Below are 19,215 nucleotides of genomic sequence, written 5' to 3'. Positions count from 1 at the left end.
GAGAAAGAAAGAGAGAAAGGACAAATTGTCTTGATTTTTTTATTTTTGATAAAATGAGTAACACTAATGTTATTCAACTTAATTAATCAAATAAAATCATATTAATTTACTAACTAAAAGCCACTAGAAGACAAAACTTTAATTTAGGACAAAGATTATTTTGCTTAAACCAAAAAGTCTCAAAACCTCCTAAGGGTAATTTGGTCAATTCTAAAATCTCGACTAATTCTGACATTCTCAATGTCTAACTGTATTGTTCCGCGACTACTAAAATACTAAAATATGATTTTATTGGCCAAACACCGCATTCCAATACTAACGGGCACAAAACATGCATAAACATAAAATTTCATATATATCATAAACAATACACCCTAAATTTAAATAAATCTCCATAAATTAATAAATCATAAATAATATTCTAATTTCATAATTAAACCCTAATTATCTACTAATTTTCAAGTTAAAACTATGTCTCTTTACAATTAACCACTAGTGTCCCTTGATCGATGGCCCTTCCAGGAGTTTGAGATTCTTCTGTTGCCATGGTGTTGGCCTTTTATGCTCTTATACCAAGTGAAGAAAAAACCAAAAAAAAAAAAGAAAACATGGCAGAAAGAATGAAATCTCAGTTCAATGAGCATGAGCGGCTGTATTGATATTTTATAGCATTAGAAGGATTATCCAATTACCAAGTGTAAGCATTAGACAAAAAGAATATTGCAAAAAATAATGCTAACGATTTCTCATAATCCAAGGCATAACAAAAATCCTAACGGCCTGGGAATGTTCTAGACAGAATGGACACTCTGGCAGTGCCACCAAGGCAAGCTAACTCACTAGCAGATTCACCATTATTTCTTACATTTTTTACATACTATTATTATTTATTTTTTATTATTTTTTTTTGCTAAAATATATATAGCTCTTTATTAAAGATGTTATTAGTAATTAAATATTACTTTATCGAGTTAATTTACGTTGCGAGTAAAATTATTTGTTATATGAAAATAAAAAAGTTAAAATTGTTATGGTCTCAAAATTTAAATAATAAAGAGTGATTTTAAGGGTCCTTTTAAGTGTATGCATTATAAAATTTTTTAATAATATTTATTTTAAATTTTTGTAAAAGAAAAAAACTTCATTTCAAATTTGGTCATAGGTTTAACACCTTGAGAGACAGCTCTGGTTATAAAGTCTGTCATATAAAAGATTTCCAATTTTTCGTTATTATTGCAATGGAGATGATAACATTCTTAATTTTATTATTTTTTTCTAAAAGAAAAAAAAAACCAACTGAAGCTCACAATAGTTGTTGAGTTTTCTAATCAGTTGTACTTGTTTGTAATGTTTTGAAGGTGATTCCAAAGACTTATTGGCTTCGACATCATGACCATGTGATCTGAGCCATTGATTGTGATAACATGGTTAGGTTGATTGTTAATAAGCATCCATGCTTCCACATCTTTATTCATCACTTTATCTTTCTCTGATATGATATAGACTCGATCAACTGACCCATATTTGTCTTCGCTCAAGGTTAACTCTTTCGACATGTCCTCGTCGCTAAACAATGGTAATGGTCTCATTAACATGATTGCAAGTTCCAAATCCTGTTATACCATAAATAATTTTCTTGTTAACACCATCCAAGAATGTTTGAATGATTATGCTACATATCAAATTTTTATTGGTCTTACTCAATATACACATGTTAAATAATTATGAGTTAAGCTCATTAATTTGTTTTTAAAATGAGAGTTCACGGCTAAATTCAAAATCAAAGTTTATTCATTAACACAGACATTAAAATTTACATCATATATGAGAACATATTTGATCTTTTTTAGATAAAAGAACATACTTAATTTTAAGGAAAGTGTAATGCAAAAATAAAACTTATTCATTAACACATATTTAATTTAAGGATGTGATATTAAAATTTATTTTAAGAATGTAATTTGCATGAAACGTTCTATTTTTTATAAATTGTTACACTTTTACGCCTAATGAAATTTTTTACGACAGTAATACATTGTGTTAGAGTGCGTTCGGAAAATTATTTTCTAATTAGATTAGAATGTAACTGGATATAATTATTTAATTTCAAATATTTATTTGATCATGTATTTATACAGTAATCATGTATTTAGAAGTAATTGAGAGATTTTAATTGCTCTTTTTAATTCTAGTTGTTTCTCATGAAAATAAAGTATAATTACAAAATATAGCTATTTATAGATAATTAATTAATACTCAAAATTATTTTTTATGTTACTATTAATTTGTTTTGCAAACATGAAATAAGAATTTATATGTAATTAATTCTTGACATCCAAATACAAATTATATTTTAGAATTGAATGGAATTGCACTAATATGTAATTACGAAATATATTGAGGCCGGTCAAGAGGATCTTCGAGTGCACAAATTCATGGATGGAATTGTTGAGCTTCTTTTTTATCCACGACAACCTTCAAATTCATCAACAACATGAGAAATCCATCTCTATTGAAGGTAGAACTAGGTGTGAGATCTGAAGGTTCGAGTTAATGGGTTATTAAGTATCCAGTTTTCTTTATGTTATATTTACTGTTGTATTTACTGTCAGTGTTAGTATTTTACTTCACTAACAGATTCATGTTCTTTCCTATTTTATTGCTTAGTGTCCGATTGTTAGTTGAGTTTGTTGGAGTTAGTTAAGGTGGTTAGGAATTAGCTTTGCACCGCCTTGAGCTCTGGCCTCCTATATATGTTTCTCCTCTGTTTTTCTTCAATGCTTAATCAATAAACAACATTCAAATCTTGTTTCTTTTCCGCATTATGGTATCAGAGCAGGGAAAGATATACTTTCCCTGAATCGATCCAATCGCCTCCGTTCATCTTTTCCGGTACTGGCGTCGTGTTCTTGTGATCTTCTCCGACGACCTTTCTACCGTGCCTCCTTCTCTGTTCTTCTGTCTTTCATTCATGTCGAATGAAAATCCTTCCACGACTCAAATGGAAAGTGAAGAACCCCTGTCGAAATCTGCAGATAGTCCATCAGCTTCCACTGGCCATGGAAATCAAGAACTCCAGTTCATCAACCAAAAGAATCCACTCGAGGATCCAACGAATCCATACTACCTTCACCACGGCGACAATCCAGGAAACATACTTGTCTCACAACTTCTTACTGGGCAAGACAACTATGTCTCCTGGAGTAGAGCAATGCAACTCTCCATCTCTGTAAAAAATAAACTTGGATTCTTGGATGGATCTATTCCTAAACCTATGCCATCTGATTACATTCTATATAATGCATGGATTAGGAATAATAATATTGTCATTTCATGGATCTTGAATTCTGTTTCTAAGGAGATATCCTCTAGTATCCTTTATGATGAATCGGCTGCTAACATTTGGACTGATTTAAAGGTCCGTTTTCATCAAAGAAATGGACCACACATTTATAATCTTAGAAAAAGTCTAATGAATCTAAAGTAAGATGCTCAAACTATTAGTATGTACTTCACCAAATTAAAGACAATTTGGGAAGAATTGGCCAATTATAGACCAAGTTGTACCTGCAATGGATGCACTTGTGGGGGAATTAAAAAGATGCAGGAACAGTACCATATGGAATACATTATGTCATTCCTTATGGGACTTTCAGACAACTTCTCTCAAGTCCGTGGAAGCATACTCTTAATGGACCCCTTACCTGATGTAAACCGTGTTTTCCATCTTGTCACTCAAGAAGAAAACCAGAAAGCTAATATCACTACTGGAAATGACCCTAATACTAGCCATGCTTTTGCCTTTCAAGGAGACAAAGGTAACAAACCTGATAATCAGAACCAAAAGTCTCAAGCTGCCAAGAAAGGGAGACCCTTTTGTACTCATTGTAACATCCATGGGCATACCATTGAAAGATGTTACAAGATTCATGGATACCCACCTGGTTTCAAGTCTAAGAAGCAGAAAGAAAGCATGGCAAACCAGTTCCAAACTAGTGAAGAAAACAAAGGGAAAATCGAGGATGCACACACACTTTTGCCTCAGCTCAATGCAAGCCAGTATAAGCAACTTCTTAACCTACTCGCTGGTCAACAAACAAACATGAGTATCACTAATCCTGGTACATCGACAGGTAATTCAGGTATAATCCTCACTCATGCTTCATCTGAATTCTTTGATACATCTTGGATAATAGATTCGGGTGCCACTAGGCACATTTGCAATAACCCCAAAATGTTTCAGAGTATATCTTGTGTTCCTAGCATCAAGTTAATCCTGCCAAATAATGAAGTTCTTGTGGTAAATCAAAGTGGCACTGTTGCCCTCTCTAAAAACCTTATTCTTGATAATGTCTTGTTTGTTTCTAAATTTAAATTCAATATAGTATCTGTTAGTTGCCTAACTAAAAATGATTCTATTAAAGTTAAATTTGATACTAATAGTTTTAACATTCAGGAAAAAGCAACCAAGAATGTGATTGGAAAGGGTAAGGAATGGAACGGCCTATACATATTGGATGATGCAAACAACCAGATGTGCAATGCCACTGTCACTGCTGATGTTTGGCATTGCCGGTTAAGGCATCCCTCTCACAAACGATTATCTTTGCTTTGTAATAAAATACATTGTGATATTGACAATGTTCATAAACGATCTCTTTGTTATGTTTGTCCTTTAGCAAAACAAAAGAAAATTCCTTTTTCTAAACATATTGGTTTTGCTAAATCCAAATTCGATTTAATACATTGTGATACTTGGGGACCTTACCATATTCCTTCTCACACTAATCACAAATATTTCCTCACACTAGTTGATGATAAAACTAGATTTACTTGGATTTTTTTAATGAAACAGAAATCAGATGTTGTGACTATTGTTCCTGAATTCTTGGCTTATATTCAAACTCAGTTTAAGTGTGTTTTCAAATGTTTCAGGTCTGATAATGCACCTGAACTAGTCTTTAAAGATCTTTTTGCTAAATATGGTATTTTACATGAGTTTACTTGTGTGGAAACTCCCGAACAAAATGCAATAGTAGAAAGAAAACATCAGCATCTCTTAAACGTTGCTCGTGCTCTCTATTTCCAAGCAAAAATGCCTATTCATTTCTGGACAGATTGCATTCTTACTGCAGCATATCTCATAAACCGCACACCCACACCCAACCTTGATAATAAGAGTCCATATGAAATTTTCTATGATGAGTTACCTAAGTATGATCAACTAAGAAATTTCGGTTGTCTAGCTTTTGCCAGCACTCTTACTGCCCACAGAAACAAGCTTACTCCTAGAGCTAGAACTTGTGTTTTTATTGGGTATCCCAAAGGCATAAAAGGTTACAAATTATATGATATAAATACCAAAGATATTTTTATTTCTAGAAATGTTATTTTTCATGAAAAGATATATCCATTTCATCGCCTTAATAACACTACAAATCATATAGACCCTTTTTCTAAAATGATTTTCCCTTCTCATCATATTTCTGAGACTCATGTTCATGATTTTCCCAATATTGTTAATAGCCCTCCTTTCACTAACGTTTTGCCTCAGGATATGAATACAGATCAGCACACAGATGTTGATGATGAAGACTATACTGATGAGCATACACCAGAACAGCCTACGGGCAATGAAGCTCCCACAATTCAACAAGAACAGATGCCATCTGTTCCTAGACGCACCAGCAGAATCTCCAAAACACCAGCCTATTTGCGTGATTATGAGTGTCACTTAGTTCTCCAAGACAAAAATTCAACTCCTCACAGTCTTGATAAATTTTTGTCTTATGATAAATTGTCCGATACTCACAAAGCCTTTATTTCTGTCATAACAGCTCTCTTCGAACCTGCCACTTACAGCCAAGCTTCTCAACTCAAAATATGGAATCAAGCAATGCAAAAGTAGCTATTTGCATTACTCCGAAACAAGACTTGGACTTTGTTGAAAATTATTTTACCATGATCTTAGATCTACTTACAAGTATGTTGATTAACACCCTAAATATGAACTTTCTAAAACGATGAAATAAACACATATAAAGTTTAGGAAACCTTACATTGGGTGCAGCGGAATATAATGATTCCTTCCGTTCAGATATCTAGCCCTTGATTCTTTTCTGTAGCAGAGCATTATCAATATCTGAACCTGGATCTCTTTCTCTAAATCTTTGATGTTGAAACCTCCTTCTTGCTGAAAGTCTTTCTTCACGATCTTCCTCACTATGGTTGAGGTTTCACTTGCTGTGTGTGGGCACTACTCTTACACTAAGAATTTCGAAATTCAAGAGGGAAGAAAGAGAGAGGGAGTGTTCGGCCAGAGATAGGGAGAGAGAAGGCTCAGTTTTTTCTGAATTAGAAGTGTAGAAATTTAGTCTGAATTTCCTGAAGCCTTCACTATCTATTTATAGCATTCCACTAGGGTTAGGTTTGAATTATTTGGCATTAAAATAATGAAAATATCAGTTTAAATTTCCTACAAAAGTGGCCGGCCCTATACAAGTGGATTTGGGCCTCACTTTTTGCAATTTTGCAGTTTTATCTTTTCTGCATCTGATTTTCTCAAAAACGCCAATTTTCAAATTCAACCATTTAAATGCTAATTCTAACTATTTAATAACTATAAATAATTATTAAATAATATTGTCATTTATCATATTTATTAATTGAACCATACAAAGTATCATAATTAACAAATATGCCCCTATAACTCTTTCTTTACAATTTCGCCCTTACTTAGTGAAAAATTCACAAATAGACATAGTCTAATTTATTTGAGAATTATAATTGATTAATCAAAACCAATTATATGAGTCTTACAAGAAATATTATCTCAACTAGTGCGGGGACCATGGATCTATATAACCGAGCTTCCAATAAGTAGATCAATAATTTAGCACTAAAATTCACTAACTTATTAATTCTTCGTTGAATCCACGCATAGAACTTAGAATTGCACTCTCAGTATATAGAATGCTCTATATGTTCCACCATATAGACGCATCATTAGTTATCCATTGTTATAATCCTAATGTGATCAATGATCCTCTATATGAATGATCTACACTGTAAAGGGATTAAATTACCGTAACACCCTACTATGTATTTTATCCTTAAAATACTTGACCCCATATAAATGATATTTCAGCTTATGTGAAATGAGTACTCCACCATTTATGTTCGTTTCGTCAAGCTCGATGGAGATCATCCTTTGCTTACTATTCGCCAGATAGAAGCTATAGATTCCATGTTTATGTTAGCGCTCCCACTCAATTGCACTACCGTGTTCCCAAAATGTACGTATCACCCTGACCTAAAAGTAGGCTTAACTAACAAATCAAATAACACGAATAGCCTTTCAAGATTGAGCCTAATCATAACAGGATTAAGAACATTTGATCTAGGATCAACTAGGCGATATTGACTTGAATAGATATTACGGTAAGTTTAATAAATCTAAGTCAAAGTTCAATATCGGTCCCTTCCGATGCATACTCCATGCATCCAACCTGAGCTTTACTTTAACCAATGCTCTGGAAAGAACATAGCACTTCTCCAAATGCAAGTAAACTCTGTTGTAGATTATCATATCAGTAAAATCCCATGTCCAATAAATCTAGGAAACTTTATTCACATAGTCATGTTTACTTTCCAATGTGTTGACAGCACAATAAACAGGATCAAGTATGTGAAAGGGTTTCAGATGAATTTATACATTATGTACATATAATCATGAAATAAATCATGTGAACCATGCAACATTAAATGTTATTTCTGATCTATATTAATAAGTAAATTTGATTATATTGAAATGAGTTTTATTTAGGGCATAAAACCCAACAGACCTATGTTCGTCTACCTCCAAACAAGAAAGCTATAGGATGTCGATGGGTGTACAAAATCAAACTCAACAGTGACGGTTCTGTCGAAAGACACAAAGCTCGACTAGTTGCACAAGGATACACTCAACAAGAAGGACTAGACTTTTTCGACACATTTTCTCCGGTTGCTAAAATGGTTACCTTCAAATTACTATTAGCCATCTCCACCAGCAAACAATGGCATACTTTGCAACTTGACGTCAACAATGCTTTCCTTAACGGAGATCTACATGAAGAAGTTTATATGCAACTCCCCAAAGGCTTAGTTCTACCCCCTGAATTTGCTAATGAATCGGACATAGTTTGCAAATTAAACAAATCGCTCTATGGTCTTAAACAATCATCAAGACAATGGTACAAGAAGTTGTCTAATGCCTTAATACAAGAAGGATTTGTGCAATCCCAAGCTGATTATACCCTATTCACTAGAGGATCTCATGACAGTTTCATTGCATTATTGGTTTATGTAGACGATATTATACTCACAGGCCCAAATCTTGCTCTACTCAACCAACTTCAATCTACTTTGAATGACAAATTCTCTCTAAAGGCTCTTGGCACACTCAAATATTTCCTAGGATTTGAGATAGCCCGTGCAAAGGAAGGCTTGGTATTATCCCAACGAAAATACACTTTACAACTCCTTGAAGACAATGGCTATGTTGGAAGTAAACCCGCCAAGACTCCCATGGACCCTAGAGTTAAACTTGATGACCAACAAGGAGAAGCTCTTGAAGACCCTTCTCCCTATAGACAACTCGTTGGGAAATTGTTATATCTCACTCTCTCTAGACCAGATATAACGTTTGCTGTCAACATCCTTAGTCAGTTCATGGCTTCACCACGAACTCCACACCTGCAGGCAGCCCACCATCTCCTCCGTTACTTAAAAGGCAGCCCTGGACAAGGTTTACTTTACTCAGCCTCTTCTTCTCTCAATCTAAGAGGCTTCTCGGACTCTGACTGGGCTTCCTGCCCCATTACCCGTCGTTCCACAACCGGATTCTGTATCTTCATTGGGGATTGTTTAATATCGTGGCGTACCAAGAAACAACCTACCATTTCCCGAAGCTCAGCTGAAGCCGAATATAGAGCACTTGCAGCCACTGGCAGTGAACTCACTTGGCTGCAATACTTGCTTCAAGATCTTCAAATTCCTCAAGACCAACCAGCCTTCATTTATTGTGATAATCAGTTCGCCATTCACATCGCAAACAACCCGACTTTTCACAAAAGAACGAAACATATTGAACTTGACTGTCATTTTATCAGAGACAAAATCAACAAATCCAAACTAAGACTCAGCCCTGTTAGCAGCAACCATCAACTCGCAGACGTCTTCACAAAGCCGCTGGCTTCTACCATCCTCAACTCTCACATCAGCAAAATGGTTGTATACGATGTCTACCGTCCATCTTGAGGGGGGGGGGGGTATTAAGTATCCATTTTCTTTATGTTGTATTTACTGTTGTATTTACTGTCAGTGTTAATATTTTACTTCACTAACAGATTCATGTTCTTTCCTATTTTATTGCTTAGTGTCCGATTGTTAGTTGGGTTTGTTGGAGTTAGTTAAGGTGGTTAGGAATTAGCTTTGCACCACCTTGAGCTCTGGCCTCCTATATATGTCTCTCCTCTGTTTTTCTTCAATGCTTAATCAGTAAACAACATTCAAATCTTGTTTCTTTTCCGCATTATGGGTTGTTACTTGTCATCCAACCTTGTTGGATGCTCGTCCTCTTTATCTGCTCATTCATCTCATCATCCACGATGACTGAGAAAGAGTTAAAAAAAAAAAGAAAAGATGGAGATGCGAAGATGGTTTCACTTTAGTTTTCTTTTTCTTTTTTGTTTAGGAGGCTTTTTAATTTTTAAATGTCATCTTTTACATATTTCTTGACTTAAAAAATTATTTTGAAAATATAATTTAAGCAATTAATTAATCACTTAACACATGTTTTAATAAAGAGATGATAAATTGATCTTCGCTAACACTTAACAGCTATAGTTGGCATTAAATAGCCAAAGGGAAAAACTTTAATAAATATCAATGGAAGGTATTATAAGGAGACTTATATTTTTCCCTACAAAAATGTAACTACATTCCATATTAAGTTTACTCCCATCGTATTTTAAGAAAAAAAACATTTAATTATTTTAATAAAAATACCCTCGAATATCAAACAAAATTAATAGTATTGAAGAGAGATGATCAAGACCCCATGGAAGTTTTTCTGTAATTTTACTAAAGGATAAAAATATACTTAAAATTTTAGGGTCTACTTAATAATATAGGCCAATACTAGCATGCAAGGTTGGTGAGATAAAAATAGAGATGGGTAGAGTAAGTAGATGGACACACATAATTTATACAAGTTCACTCCCCATATCGCAATAGTAATGAAGTTACGTCAACTTTGAATTTTTATTTTCATGAGAATTATAAGAGAAATGACTAAGTGTGAAAACTCTAATTTCTAAAGAAAGAAGCTCTAACCTTATGGGTACTTTTGTGAATTTAAAAAATAAATTAGAAGAGCTCTCTCCTTTAAGGGGGAACAAGGTTCTATTAAAATAATAATGATAAAATATTCTAAAAAAATATGGAAAAATAAATTTAGGCTATTTTTTATTGTTCATGATGATTTAACGGTGAAATTGACTCCAAAGACCAGTCTTCAATTTTTGGAGCTTGAGTCGCGTCCGCGGGACCCACCTCAGATAGGTTGTATCTTAAATTCTTAACTCTCTTAATGACAAAATTTGGACTTACTAACTTTTAGAAATTCGATTTGAGTGTAAGACATAACTTGATAGAGCATTCAAATATCTTTAAAACACAATTTAAATTGTGTCAATCATATCAATATTGAGTGAGTTATGACTGTTTTATTGAAGGTTGCTCTAATACCAGCACCCAGGTTGACATCTTGCGCCCAAGTTGACATATGACGTCAACATTGATGCTTTATGAGTGAGAAATCATGTCGGAGATGTATTTTTTGAAGCCTAAATGTTATTTTGACACCACTTAGTTAATTTCTTTGTTCTGGAGAAGTCGTTTTCCAATTCTCAAAGATGTTGCTATTTCCAAAATTAGGAGACTGAAAACTACCCAATTTGTGACTAAGTTATTTTGCCAAAAAAAAAAATATGAAGTTGTGAATTTGACTTGTCTGAGCTCATAGCTCTTGTTTACTATGAAAATCTAGACAAACGCTCAAGACAGAAGCAGAATTGGATAAGTAGAACCCAACGCGTTAGGTCATATGTCAACCTGGGCATTACGTGCTCTTTCAGGAGTTTATGGGATGTTGTTTTCATACTTTCAAGGTTCTTGAAATAGAGGATGAGGTCTCCTACCCTAGTTATGACCATGCCTGAGAGGAATGCTTAGAGAGGAATTTGTATTTGAGTGATCGGAGCTAGCGTACCAGGTTGATTGTCAACTTAGGCGATGGGCCCAACACAACGTTAACCTGGGCACTGGGCTCAGTTTTCTGCCCTTCGAGATTCTCATGTTCTCCTCAATTTTACTTGTGTCTTTGTTATATCTATTGATGAAAAAATTCCCCAAACACTTTTTTGGGAAATTGTTTAGGAACAACCTAGGTTGACAAAATATTAACGTAGGCGTAAGGCCCAGGATTAGGTATCAACCTACGCGTTGAGTCAAGTTTTAGGCCACCAAACTGTTATGTTTGATTCCCAGAAACACATGTATCTTAATCTGTTATGAAAATAGAGAATATGCCTGGAAGAATTCTCAAAACAAGTCATTGTAAATGGCCCAGGATGAGAAAAGGTCATCCTGGCGTTGGGCCAGCATCAAGTGTTAACATGGGCGTTGGGCCCCCATTCTAGCCTCCAAGTTGGTTTGTTTATCCCTCAAATGTACTTGCTTCCTCATTGTTGATGAAAAAGAATAATATGCTTAGGTCAGTTCTTCATTTTGATGCTTGGAAGTGCCCTAGATTGAGAATATGTCAACCTGGGCGCTGGGTGCATGGGGCACCTAGTGCTCCAGGTGCTCAAAATAAAAGTGCTATGAATCTGATTCTAATACACCAAATATGTTTGTGATATGTCTAACTGATGTCCTAGTACAAATTTTGACCCATGTGCACTAAGACGGTCCCATAAACCAAAACCTTAGTTGGGATGTCAACCTAGGCGCTGGGTAAAACCCTAGGCACCTAGGTTGACTTTTGAGGTGTTGTTTCGTGTATTTTCAACTTTTGTGCTCAGACTTGGATTCTTCGTGTCTTCATGACTCAGAATACTAAAGGATCCAAATACCCATTTCGGAGCCTTAAATTCAACCTAAATGTAGGGCTATGGACCCTTTCCCAAGTTGACTGCTATGACTCGAATTCTTTCACTATAGGAATGATTTCCTTCTTCCCACATATCAAACATTGATGTCCATGTCACCAAGACTACTTTTGGTGTAAACATTTTCCCCTCAAGTCAACTTTACACTTTTGTAAGGTTAACTTGATAATGTGAACTAAGCTTGTTTCTCTTGAAACTACCAAGTAGGCATCGATTTTGAAAATCTTAGAAATTCTCTTTAGATCATATGCTTGAGTGATTCCCTTTATTTTGAGATAATGTGAAATCATGTCAACACTAGCTTTGATCTTTGGCTATTCCCTTATAATTGGTTCTCTTGTCACAACACTTGTTTAAGTAATATAGTTGTAGTCTTTATTCCTTCCTAGGTTGCATCATTGGAGGTCTTTAGCATTCTTTAGGATATGCTTACAGCTAAGATAGTCTTGATCATCTCTTCAGCTTCACACTAGAGGAGGCCTTCAGTAACTCCTTAGCTTTATAGCGTAGGAGGCATTCCTGAACTCCTTAGCTTTACAGCGTAGGAGGCCTTCGTAAGCTCCTTAGCTTTACAGCTAGAAGGCCTTCATCATCTTCTCGGCTTTACAGCAGAGGAGGCCTTCTTCCTCTCCTCATCTTTACAATGGAGGGGGCTTCCAAATCTCCTTGGCTTTATAGCAGAGGAGGCCTTCTTCATCTCCTTGCCTTTACAAGGGAGGATGTCTTCTTGGCGACTGCCTACAAAAAGTTGTAGCAGTTGTTGTCCATTCTTTGATCGATTGAGGATGTGACCAACTCTTGAATTAATATATCTGAGATGGGGATGATGTCTTCTCCGTCTCAGGTGCACCTTGGAGTGATTGTAGGTGTAGTCTCTATTTTTCCTTGGTCTTAACCATAGAGACCTTCATCATTTATTTGGCTGTATTCAAAGTGAAAGAGGCCTTTTTTGTCCCTTCAGCTATCTCAACAGTGGAGGAGGTCTTTGTCATTCCCTCGGTTGTTAGCATAGTGGAGGAGGTCTTCTTCATCCCCTCAGCTAATAACATAATTGAGGAGCTCTTCTTGGCAAATGTCAATGACGTTTTGTAACATTCACATGCAACTCTCTGGTTTTAAAGAAGACGATTGATACCAGATGTTGTCAAGAACTTAACAGATATGTGGTAGATAGATGTGATGGCTCAAAGGTCATACAGTGTTAAAATTCAAAGGAGACTTGGTATCAATCACTATGAAAGTAGTAATAGTGATGTTCCACCGTGGGGTTGTTTCTACTATTAGTGGTAATCTAATTTTACCATAGGAAGCGATGTCAGCTCTGCTGAAACCATACATTAAGTTCTTACATGGCCACAGATTCTTGCAGGGATAAACCCATTCTTTTCAGGGTTTGTTTGAATAATATATTTGATGATGCTTCATCATAAATCATCACATTTTCCATCATCGTGTTAGTGATTCAAATCTCACTAATGAGAGGGTCATTCTTTATCGATTGAAGAAGCGATCAGTGCATGTCGCTATTGGGAACGAGACAGGTTGCATGTTGTTGTAAGGAACAAGACAGGTAGGTGGAAAGTTGAAATGCTGGCTTAGGGGTGGCCTTAGTTTTGATGTTGTTTCCCCCAACATCAATTTCTTAGTGACTAGGGAGAAGCTTTGAAGTTATTTTATCAAAACTATCTGCTAGCAACGAGATAGACCATTGTCGAGGCATGGTGGGTAATGACTTTTGCACTTGTTGTTCAAGCATCATCTTACTTTATCATCATAAGTGAGATGAATAACTGTGAAAGAGTAGTGCAGATGAACCCGCTAGATCTCCTCGTATAAGGGAAAAATGATAGGTTTTGAAAGAACCTTTGCTTGATGATTTCAACTCATAGAACCTTGTTAAAGAAAAAACTCTAAGGAAGAAAAAAAGAAAAAAAAGAAAGATTTTACTAAACTCTTGTTAAATACAATGTCTCATACTTAGGAGGAGTTTAGAACTAGAAATACAACAACTGGGGTATCGTCCTACTCCTAAAGGGTTTCTTATAATTAATAAGAAACTCTCCACAAGATGCAGTGTCCTGCTTCCAAAGCTTTATATAATTAATGATTCTTTTCTTTCTTTTTGACTTTTGTGATCCACAGAGGAGCACTTGCACTAGCACTTTAGATTTATAAACTTGGTCATTATATTCTTGTGTGACCTCAAGTGTTTATATATCAAACCATAATAGTGCTTAACTCTATTGTACAAATAGTCTTTGTGTGTAGCTGATCAACTTAATGAACTTACCAGCACTCGCACTAGCACTTTAGGATTAAGAAACTCGGTTACTATCAATAATAACAACATTTCATTATAAATATCAACTTAGGTGTGCGGAATTTTTTGAATGCTTCTGAAACTCCAAACTCCCATATACAAGGGTAAAATTTGGCTCCCATATACCAAGGTGTATGTGACACACATGGCTCTCATGTACCATTAAATTTTGTGAATTCTCATGTAACATACATAGCGCTCGTATACTATGTCTTATTTTCCCATAAGTGATCTTAGAAATACCTTCATTGGGCATTTTCCATACAAAATCTCATTAGTTTTCTTGATCATTGGTCTTAGGGAGTTGTTACATATGAGAGAACTCTTCCACTCATACAGTATTCATGTTCTTGAACCTCATCAATATCAACTTGAGCAATTTTTAACCCATCTTTAAGAATGGGTTCATTATATGCCAGTTTAGAATCACGAAAGAAAGACTTACCTTCCATGAAATGCTTCCATTGTTGCTGAGAATTTGTTAGAAAATCCTCTCGATCAACCTCCTCGACCAAGCTCTTCTTCCCAGTTGTCTCTACCTTTTCATCACTACTCCCCTCGTGCAATCTTGATCTATCTTGAGAATCTCCCCCAACAATGAGTTCCATATCTTCTGAACCATAATCCTCCTTTGAATCATCATGGATTGAAGGGAGATCCTCCACAGATTGTTTGACTGGTGGCTTTCGGATCACCTATTTTTTCTTTGCCATGGAAAAGAGAAACGATGAACACAAACGCCTAATCCTCCACCAAGACATTTTTCAATCCAAAAAATTTTGACGAATTGAATCATCCAATAATAATAATAAAAAAAAAAAGAAATAGAGCCTGACCCAAATGATGACACTTCTCTTAGAATGCACCGTTGCAATCTTCATCAACATTCTCAACGAGGCTTACTTAATGAGTTTGGAACTTACCAATATAAGTTCTCCTTGTGCATCTTTGTCTGTTGAGTGTGTGGTAACTTATTTCGCTAAAGCTAAGGCTGGTAGAGTTGTTAATTCTTGGTTTTAAATTTTACTTTGTTCCCCTATTTTTATGCCATTGATAGATTATAGATCTTTACACGAAACTTTTTCAAAGATTTAAAAATGTTTTACCGTTTATAAAGATCGCTCATTTCACCTATAATCAAGCTATACTTGTATCGTTACACTCTTGAAATTGCCACCACATCATTAATCTCGACATCATGCAGTGTCCTTAGTGGCCTGCTTTATTTCAACTCTTAGCTACACATGTCAAGGGCCAACCCTCACACGTGCGGATAACTGGAGTCAGGTCTTTGCCTGAACTCTTGTCTCAAATGGGTCAACACCTCTCGAGTTTCACCAAATAGCTTCTTATTACCTCGTCTGAGTTTAACCCAGTTATGAGAAACCTTATAACAAGATTGTTAAATGTGGGTGTTTCAATGTTTAAGTCAAGAGAGGTGAAACCCTAGTCGTGCATTGGCTCTGGCATTGTTTATACGACCCGACCGAACCCGATTGGAAAATGATTAGGCTTGATGAGGAACTTAGGCCAAGGATCTTCACTCTAGTAGAATAGGATATTGCTCAATCTAGGTCTTTCTCGATCAGTTTCTTGAGTTACTCCATTACTATTCAACCATGTTTAATTCTATCGGAGCTTATTTGTGCCCCAGTGACTCAACTCAGCATGTGGTGGAGCATTGTTTATTTTATAGGAAGAATAATAGCATGTTGGCTATTAGTGGGTCTGGTCAAAGTGGGGAGAAGAAGCTAACAGATTGGGGGAGTGAGTTAGTTAGGAGCAGTGGTGGTAGTGGTAGCGATATTGGTTTAGGAGGTGGCAAAAAGTGGGAATTGTATGGTTCAAGCTCAATTGATATTAATTATGTTTAGTGTTGGTAATAGTAATGGTAACGGTAATAATAATGAATATATTTTAGTTCAATGGCATGATTGGACACTTAGGCTTGGTTGGAAAGATACTTGTTTGTTTGTGTACCACTTATCTACGGACTTGTTGTACTACTAATGCTTTTACTACTTTCAACTATATTATTTTCATAATTTTAAATGGTGTATATTTTTTTTATTTATTATATTAATATTTTAAGTATATAGTTTTATTTATCTTTATATTTAAAATATAATTTATTTTTATAAAATGTATATTTTTTTAGAGTGTAAAATGGAGGAAATTCTAAAGTGAGTGTCAATTTTAATATATATTTAACACAGACTAATAATAATAAAATATGGTGTCTTTATAAGATTTTAAAGTGCAAATAATTTTTTTACAAAATGAATAAAATCTAAAAGTTGACTTACCTCATACGGGCTTCTTTGGTATACTTTTGATGCTAGAAACGATTTCCCGAAAATGAAAGTTGTTGGAGGGTTGTTTGGCCCATTGTCGTATGTGTAGTGATTGTCCATTTGAGCATCTGAACTTTTCAATGACTGTAAAAACACAAAGGTAAAGGAATTTAACAATAACTTTTATTATTTATTTTTTAGAAAAAAAATGAAATTTCATTGCACAAAAGAAAGAAAGCCATCATTCCACTAACCCAGGGCTGGTCCTAAGGTATATGGGGCCTAAGGCGAAATCAAATTTTAGGGCCCTATATATATTTTAACTATTATAAAAATAATAGTTCTAGTGCTTAGTATAATGGTAAAATTTTAAAAAACTCTTAAGAGGTCAAAGGTTCAATCCCAGGTTGGGAATTGATCACATAACCTCTTACTTTAAAGTAAGACCTTTTACCATTACACCAAACAATTTTTGTTATATTTTTTTTTCTTATTTAACACTTTATCTATATATTAATTTTTTTTTTTTTTTACAATTTCGGAGCCCTGAGCGTTTGGGGACTCGAGGCGCACGCCTAGCCTGCCTACCTTCAGGGCCGGCCCTGACTTGGCCAAACAAGTAAGTTTACACGGTGAAAAAAGAAGAAAAAATAGTTTTAGTACAAGCAGTGATGAAACATAAATTTTTCTAAAAAAAAATTATTATATTCATTAAAGAAGTTCTACAAATTTATAATTTATTTTATAAAGACATGATATGCTACCTTTACATGTAAGAGTTTAAAAGTTAGATTGAAAAATAATAGTATGAGTATAAGATACGAAACTAAATTATTAATTCAACATTGTTTTTCCATCCAAATTTTATGAAAACATTTTATAAGAATATTTTTAGTTTATGCATGTTATTATGTTGTCATTTTTTATTAATATTGGGGTGCTCTGCAACAATTAAGAAATTTTAACTACTTTTGATAAGTTTTTATTTTCACAATACCTTTATTCATTAAAAAAAAAAAAAAAAACATAAAATATTACATTAAAATATATAAAAAAAAAAAAACATACATTCGTGATCATTAAAAAAACAAAATAAGTGTTAAATTATATTTTGATTTTTTAAAAAATATTATAGAATATTTTCATAACATACATCATACATGATCATTAAAAAAACAAAAACATAGACCATAAAAGAAAGAATTACCTGGTGGTAGAGAGTGGAAACATTGAGAGAGGGACCAGGCATCAAGGCGGTGACAAAAATAGCCACATCGATCATCAACGGGAATTCCTCCATAGCTTTGGAGATGGCCAGTCCTCCCAGGCTATGACCCACCATAATAATGCTCTCTCTTTTACTACTCCCACCAACACCTTTCATGAAATCCATCAATGGCCTCAAGTAGTCATACATAGATCCCACCTCGCTTGCCCGCAACGGATCCACTCCCGAACTGGCCAAGTCAAGCGCCGTCACTCTGTGGCCCGATGATTTGATAAGGCTCACCAGTTTGTACCATGACCAACCTCCATGGCAAGACCCATGGACTAGCACGAAATGTTTGCTTTTTTTCGTAGTCTCTGATTTAACCAAGAAAATAATGACCAGAAAGAGAAGCACCAAAAGCTTTCTTTTCATCGTTTTTCCAATATAATCTACGCTTTCATTTGATTTTTTGTTGAACGAATCAATTGTTAAACCTTGCTCTCTATACAAGAGTGTGTTCATTTTGTTTTATGCTTAGCTACAATCAGTCAACTTATGTTTTTCTAATCACTTGGTCTTTTAAGAAAGTTTGCAGAAATACTTTTTTATTGACATCATGAGAATGTGTCAATAAAATAATCCATGTCCAAATAATTGTGTCCCATTTTCAACGGAGTTCTTTATACTCTGCAATATTTATTAATAGCATGGAAACATGACCGTAGCTCTCACAAAAAATTTTCTACATCACTGAGCAGATTCTTCAGAATTACCCACCTTTGAAAACCCAATTTTTTTATTCTTTTTTTAATTTATTTTATTTTTCCTTCGTTGTTAGCCATGATGTCACCCCTTAATCTCTTTGGAAGTACTTTCAATCTCAAACCAAATGATGAACAAATTTTACACAAATATTAAACTTGTTAATATTTTGGTGCATTAATCAATGATAGGGTCCGTGGTGCGGTTTAAACAATTTACATTATCATCATTATTAAATATTAGGAAACAAATCGCGCTTCGCGTACGGATTTAATAATTAAGTCATAAAACTATATCAAATTTCAAATTTTAATATTTTTTATTTAATTTTTTTAATAATAAAAGTAATTATTCTAATAAAATTTTATTTTTTTTCCTCATAAAATAAATTAATATTATAAAAAAATCAAGATA

General features: G+C 34.5%; 1 protein-coding gene across 1 annotated transcript; it reads right to left on the bottom strand.

The window, feature by feature from the left end:
- Positions 1 to 1,206: 1,206 nt before the first annotated feature.
- Positions 1,207 to 19,053, bottom strand: LOC133029050 (methyl jasmonate esterase 1-like). The gene is made up of 3 exons (XM_061106372.1): positions 18,037 to 19,053; positions 16,842 to 16,973; positions 1,207 to 1,613 (listed from the first exon to the last, which is right to left on the bottom strand). Exons 1-3 carry the CDS (start codon positions 18,559 to 18,561, stop codon positions 1,329 to 1,331), a joined length of 942 nt encoding a protein of 313 aa, XP_060962355.1. The 5' UTR covers positions 18,562 to 19,053; the 3' UTR covers positions 1,207 to 1,328.
- Positions 19,054 to 19,215: the final 162 nt, after the last annotated feature.

The sequence above is a fragment of the Cannabis sativa genome, chromosome X, assembly GCF_029168945.1.
Source record: "Cannabis sativa cultivar Pink pepper isolate KNU-18-1 chromosome X, ASM2916894v1, whole genome shotgun sequence".
In the NCBI taxonomy this organism is placed as follows: domain Eukaryota; kingdom Viridiplantae; phylum Streptophyta; class Magnoliopsida; order Rosales; family Cannabaceae; genus Cannabis; species Cannabis sativa.
This window is presented reverse-complemented; position numbering and strand designations above follow the sequence as displayed.